Source organism: Micropterus dolomieu, linkage group LG21 (assembly GCF_021292245.1).
Source record: "Micropterus dolomieu isolate WLL.071019.BEF.003 ecotype Adirondacks linkage group LG21, ASM2129224v1, whole genome shotgun sequence".
Taxonomy (NCBI): domain Eukaryota; kingdom Metazoa; phylum Chordata; class Actinopteri; order Centrarchiformes; family Centrarchidae; genus Micropterus; species Micropterus dolomieu.
Genome location: NC_060170.1, coordinates 15,198,364 through 15,205,469, shown reverse-complemented (window position 1 = coordinate 15,205,469; position 7,106 = coordinate 15,198,364). Strand labels below are relative to the sequence as shown.

General features: G+C 36.3%; 1 protein-coding gene across 2 annotated transcripts; it reads right to left on the bottom strand.

The window, feature by feature from the left end:
• Window positions 1–826: 826 nt before the first annotated feature.
• si:dkey-193c22.1 (uncharacterized protein LOC567837 homolog) lies at window positions 827–5,210 on the bottom strand. 2 transcript variants are annotated; one of them, XM_046034742.1, is made up of 9 exons: window positions 5,099–5,210; window positions 3,836–3,863; window positions 3,589–3,738; window positions 3,345–3,465; window positions 2,934–3,146; window positions 2,655–2,738; window positions 2,106–2,247; window positions 1,741–1,903; window positions 827–1,617 (listed from the first exon to the last, which is right to left on the bottom strand). In XM_046034742.1, exons 1-9 carry the CDS (start codon window positions 5,190–5,192, stop codon window positions 1,383–1,385), a joined length of 1,230 nt encoding a protein of 409 aa, XP_045890698.1. In that variant the 5' UTR covers window positions 5,193–5,210; the 3' UTR covers window positions 827–1,382. The 2 variants fall into 2 exon arrangements, with proteins under 2 accessions (XP_045890698.1, XP_045890699.1); XM_046034743.1 differs by having other exon boundaries at window positions 5,039–5,143.
• Between the last annotated feature and the right edge of the window lie 1,896 nt (window positions 5,211–7,106).

Below are 7,106 nucleotides of genomic sequence, written 5' to 3'. Positions count from 1 at the left end.
GTGAATGAGTGTGTGAGAGGAGCTTTCACTGCGCCGTAGACCCTGAGCTTAACTGAGGCACCGACGTAGATCCCTGCTAAACTCCGCCTAGTGCGTTCTTCTCAAAGAAAAAGGGCACGCTAATCTCAGTTTTCAAAATAAAACCCTAACCCTAGAAGAAGGAGGGGGGAAATGCTGCAGGCTAAAGTTTCAGTCAAACAACATGCGACAAAACAGACATTTCAAGAGTTTTAATTAATCTGACTTTCATGAGCTTTTATTAAACGTAATGTAAGTGAACATAAAATAAGATTAAGCTGAAAGCGCTATTTATTAATCAGAAGTTATCATGTTACAAATAAATTCACTTATAGCGGTTGTAAGAGCTCAACAGAAAATCTATACAGTCTATGATAAAGCATAAAAAATATAACAATGTTGTAAAACGTGTAATTAAATGTTCACATTCCTGCTGCTTGTATATGAATGCTTTCATATTATGCTTTTTCTTATTCTCTATTACGTGCTTCAATAGATTTTAATACATTTTAACTTTGTATATTTATGTTTTCTATCACATCATTACCATACTGATGCAATATTTTTACTATATGGTACTTAAGTATGTATGTATAATACACTTCAGACACGATACAAGCATGTGGTAAAAACAAACACTGTACATTCATATACATAGCATAATACTGCACTTCAAAAATACATGATTTTTTGTTGACTGTTAATATAAGTACCTTCTGTAATTGCTGCTGCTTGGTAAAAAGTGAGTATAATATCCGTGTGTGTGACAGATTTGTAGTACGGTAATAAAGACAAAAGGCAAAAAAGATTTCAGGTCCTTCAGGGGGGTTTACTGTGTCTGATAAATAAATAGTTATTAAATATACGACATTACAATGAATCAAGAAATCATTCGATAAAAACATGCAAGTTAATGAATCAAAGTGCTGCAATGTCAGTAGTTGGCCTAGAAATTGAGGTACAGATTCGCTGACTGGACTCCTGTCTCATTACTATGTATTAGTGTGTTTAACTTGTTTTTCATAATATTGTTATTGCTTCCTGTTTACTTACTTTACTTTACTGCAATCTGGAGAACGTCTATACAAGATATTATTAGAACGATATTATCCAGATTGCAGTCCAGGTTTTTTCAGAATATAGAATAAAATTAGATGCAACTCCTGGAAGTGTTCAAGGTATAAATCATTATCATGGAATCACAACTTAGAGAGTCAATTTAAATTCAAGGTTAAATATGATTCAGATGAGGTATCAGAGCAGATACTGTAAACAAAATACGCGTATGGCACAATCAGTAAAGTGTATGGCACAATCAGTAAATATCAGTGATGGATGGATGTTTTTCTGATCTGATGGGGACGTCAGCACGTTCCCAAAAGGTTTCTGCACTCCTGTTTGATGCAGCTGTAGATGGGATGGTAGAAGTGCCTGTCTGATGCCATGAGGTCGGTGACAATCTCAGTGTGGTCAACTCTGGGCAGCAGGTAGAGTGAAACCTTTATGGACAGCGAGGTGAGGAGCTCTGAGAGCTTTGTGGAAGATTCAACAGGCACGATAATGTCACTGGTCCCGTGGAGCAAAGCGAACGTAGGCACTCTGAAAAAGAAAAGAAAACAATGGGTGAAAAACTTTGTATTCAAAATAAATAACAGATGTGACAGGTTTAATTGTTGCTAAATCCAAATAAATCCAAGTTTGTTTTGTGTCTTTTTTTCTCACCTGTTCAGTTTGTCCTGGTTGAACTTCTTCAGTATGTGTGTTGGTGAGTAGTACGGGAAGTTCTCCACTCCATTCATGGCTTTGTGCATGGTGGAGATATATTCAACTCCTCGCTTCTGCTCGTGCTCATAATGGTCCATAATGTCGTATACACCACTCAGACCTGTGCGGGAAATATGAGAGATTAACTCATTCGCACAAAATCCCCGCAGTCATGTAAATTTGAAGGGATGTTTGTTTAAAGTCCTTTTCATTGTGTGAAACTGGAAGAATTTCACTGTCCTCAAGTCATAACAATAGAAACATGAACAACATGAATGCAACTGTGACTGAAACTTGGTGATGCACTGTACAGTAACGCTTACCAATAACTCCTTTTATCGCCAGTGTAACGTCCCTCTGCTTGCTGGGCTCTATGAAAAGCTCCTCTCTTGAATCAATGAGAAACAGTGCGGTCAGTGCACACAAATGTGCACCTGCTGAATGGCCAATCAACACTATGTTGTCCTATAAAAGACAGAAAAACAAGACAACATATTTAATCTTCCAGTAACATTGTGGGTGTGCAATTATCATTATTCACCAAAAATAAAACATCAGTATTTTAATGTTGCTAAATTAGAAACAGATTAGACTGTTAGGCCACTCAAACTGAGAAAAACATTTTAGGATTTATCGATGATAGGAGTTTAAACTGTGAGCTTAAAGGTCCCATGAACTTGTTTTAAGATTCTAATTTCCCATGACTTCTCCATGGATACAGGACATTTTAAGATACCTGCGGGTTTTACATGATTTTATAGAACCTTTAAAAGTTTTCCTTCTTTTGGGGGTTTATAATAAATGGCCAATCTTGCCATTATTATCTGACAGTTTTCCTCCATTTCCAAAGAATACTTCAGGATATTACTTACTTTGTCAAAGTTGAACTTCTGTCCACTCTCTTGGGCCCAAACCAAGCAGTCAGCAATATCTTGGACCATTCCTAAAACGTTCCCCTGGCAATCAGATGAAACCAGCCGTCAGTTCAGATACCACAGTTACATTTAGAATTAAATTTCTTATCTGCCGTCACTGCATATAATTCTTACAGTTATGAGCTATGATTTCGGTTCATCACATTCTACATACGTGCTATAAATCTTTAACAGTAATGCCAATAAGACTACTGTGTGTTGTTTTAGAGCTCTTACCTTTGGATAGGTGCAGTAATCAGGACAAATGACAGCTGCACCCAGTTCTTCAGCCATCTGCCTGGCCAGCAAACAGTAAATGGATCTGTCTCCAGAGCCCCATGCACCTCCATAAATGAAAACCACCAGCGGTGCAGCCACATCTTTAGACCTGCCCACGTTTGGAGGGTGGTACAAGTCCAGCTTGTTATCTCGGCGGCCGAATGGGATTCCCTTAGAAGTATCCAGACAGACAAAACTGTGAACTCTGACACCATTTTTGGTATTGCAAAACAACTTTTCCAGGGACAACATCAAGTGGTGAAAGCAGAGACAAACATAACAGTGTGATTATTTTATTTTAGATATTTACAGAAATGTCTTGTCCCTACCATGCGCAGACACAGACACATACACTTATCTTTAACATACCTTTTCATAATGCTTACGGTTTTCGGCATTCTTGTACCATGACTTCCACTGAAAGTAAAGTCTCCCATACTGCACATATTTGAGAGTTTCCAGCACAGCTCTGGTCAAACAGTATATTCGCCTGATGGAGAGGCCAAACATGAAAGAGGGGATTAATAACTGAACTTTTCCTAATGAGTGAAAAACTGCAGCTGAGCTATATTTTGAGCGGCAAAGAAAAGTTGTACAGTATTTTAAAAGTTACCTTGGTTTTAGAGCTTCCATGTACTTCTTATATCCAGGCTTGTTGGGCCAGCCATAAATCCACTGGGCAGCTAGAGAGATGGAGTATGGAAAGCCCACCAACATGAAACCCACCGCCACAGGCAGTGACATGTGATATTTTAACAATGACCTTCAAAAGTAGAAAAATATTTACAATTAAGACATTACTCTTTCAAAAAAATTGTCACTCAATGTTCTCAAAAATGTTATCTTTGAGGGGCTCTTACATGTTGTGGTTCAATCTGACTGTCTTCCCTACAAAGATCAGAACATACAATGTAAGTGACAGGAAAACATATCATTTGTTATATTGTTATCAGACACACAACAGGTAAAGTGTGAAATGATAATGCATCCACACAAGGTGTACACTGAGGTTGTAGTTTTCTGTACCCCTTTCTAATCTTTTCTACTTTCTATTAAAAAGATTTTATAGATCCATTATAAGATATTAATAAATAAAGATATTGGGTTGCCAGGTTCATCATCAGGTTCATCAGGTAAAAGCTCCAATAGACAGTTTGACCTGGAAACTTTCAGACAATTGCTGCAGAGCATCTGAACCAAGATCCTTTTATTAATAACTTATTAACATTTACAAGACTTGATGGAATGTTATACAAAACAATTTTTTAACATATTAACATATAAAATTACAGATTAATATATAACATACTAAATATTGCTGTTGGATTATTAGAAAGTGAGGCACCTGTGACCCTTATTATACTGACTTATTAACATTTGTAACTGCTTGACTAATGACAAATTAAGACACTTGTTACGCTTAATTATTATGATTATTAATGACTTACCAGCATGAGAGATTTTTGACAACCTGGCGACTGAACTGCTGTTCTAATTAATGGCTTATGACTTATCTATAGCGCATTAGCATTAACGCTTTATACATTATTGATAAAGTCATTAGTTATAACTTATAAACACTTGATAGAGGGTAACTTGTAAAGTGGTACCCAGTTTTCTTTACATGCGTACCAGGATGCCCTCTAGTGGGCCTTTAATAATAAAATAACACAGCCAGGAAGAAACAGCTTCATCAGTGTTAACGTTATTACCTCAACTTTGCATAAAAATAACACAGACATCACACAACTCTTCTGTAAGGGCTACGACACTACGTTACAGCATAAACTGATGTTTGCTAGCTATGAGCTACAGTACGGCTACAACAGCATCAAAGCAATAACGTTAAGATGTTATTTTCCCCTGATTATCGCAATTTCAGATTCATTAGCTAGACCACTCTCTCAACCTCCTACTAACAGAACAACTGTTGATTTAGCAGTTAACGTATTAGCAGTAAAATGTTCCTAACGTTAGCCTATTATTTGCTTCAGAAAACAACGGAAAGGTCCGGACTACACCAACATAGACATACCAAAATATGAAATTAAATAGCACTTTACCCCGAATGGTTTGTTGTTTAATTCTTTGTGTAAGAGGAACTAAACATCAATAAAGTCTACCTGACTGTCCTCCAACTCTGGGCTCGGCCTCATACAAACAAAGATAAATTCGTCTAAGCGAGAGGTTTCCTGCTGTTAACTTCCGTTTATCCATAAACTACACAGCTTCCGGTGTTGGTCTGAAGAATTGTAAAGGCCGTATAGCTCATAAAAAACAGATTATAGGCTAATTCACAGATGAATGTCACACTATATATTTATTCATTTGGGTACACGCGGAGGTGCCCACTAAAATGAAGTTTTGAGGTAGTATCATGGCTTCTGTAAAATAAAAAGATAGATTTATATCTTGTAATTGTCAACATCTCTGTACTGATACCCCGGAAATACATAGGCCAACTAAAGAATGAGACACTTTCATGTAAATAGCACAAATTCAGGTTGTTTGTTTGTTAGGTTTATTGGTGGTGATCTAATATTTATTGACAAAAAAAGACATTGTAAACTGTAAAAAAAACAACTTCGAGGCCACGTACTATCTTTTCCAACAGTTTTCAAATGCACCTCCAATTCTTCCTCTGCAGATGGAATTTGCTGAGAGGTCATCATGGATACAACGTTTAGTGAAGCTGTGAGTTGGTTGGGGTGAAACTAAAAGAGCATTTCAATTAGTAAGTGGACCTTAAGTGTGTTTGTTTTTGTCAAACTATATGTTTTTATCCACATATCTTGAAATATTATTCTTGGCTATACTGAATTACATGTCAAGCTGGAAGTTACTACAGTAGGTGTATGAAAATCAAAAGGATTGTCAGTGTTTAACTGTCTAATTTATTGTGGATGTCTGCTTTGAGGACCAGTAATGAGTCTAACATGATATTGATTAATTAATCATGTATAATTAGTGCATTATAAAATGTATAACTATTGATATGCCCTATAGTCTAATAACCACCATGGCATGCTTAACTTCAATCACGCAGAAGCCTAGTCTCTGGTTGTTTCCACACAATTGTGGTAAATTATTTACCCCCTCAAACTTCGTGCTTAACCAGTGACTGAACAAGTAAATTGTCTTGGAATTTTCCACGTAGTGTTGGTGGGCAGAGGATCATTCTCAGGCTTACTGGTTGAGGTTAACATTGTTTGTATATTAGAAGGCACTCCAAAGTTTACAGACATGAGTTTCACAATTCAAAATTCAGTATGTTATGAGAGAAGATGGTTGGAGTTGGCTTCAGTTCTGCTTAAAAGAGAGACACCACTAATGTTTCCATGCAGTTCCTTGCATGGCCATTGTTAATCTTTGAGATTCTGAAGCTTTTACTGCTTAATACATGTGAGCATAAGCGTTGCTAGTTTTCAATCTGAATAAATTTAATAAATACATTTTAATTTAGTTAGCATTTTATGGACAAATGAATGAATTAGCCATGATTCTTATAGCAATAAAAATCCCTGCTACTGTAGTCTACTAATTCATTTTACTTACCTTTGGTCTTACTAATTATTAATCACTATCACTGAATGTGATTTATCTAATTCTGTTTTCACAGATTTCAAAACGACTTCCAGTAAAAAGCTTCAAAATGCCAACTGCTGCGTCCAAACTTTTTTGGAATAGTGTTTAGGTTGGGCTGCAAAGTTATCAGATGAAGTATACTTTTGAAAAATGAAGATTATGTTCAGATTTCTCAGTCTTGTTTAAAAGACTGAACTTTCCTTGGGACAACCAAAAAATATATTTGTTCGTATTCATGCTGACTGTATTAAGAGGGTTAATAATTAATAATAACTAATTTATTTAGTGTCCAATGGATACTTTATTGATTACAATTAGAAAAAGGTGATCTGTAGCAGAATTAGTCATTTTTACCTGCGACTGCTGTGGAATAGTCTATCAGTGGGTTTATAGAAAGATGCACTGCCAGATTATGCCCAGCAGAGGGAGGAAGAATTCTGTTACTTGCTTCTTGAATTGTAGTTTTATTGATATTGATGTCTTGCCCACAATAATTCAGCCACATGGTTGCCACATTACATTACTGGGGTATTACCTACCTTAGTT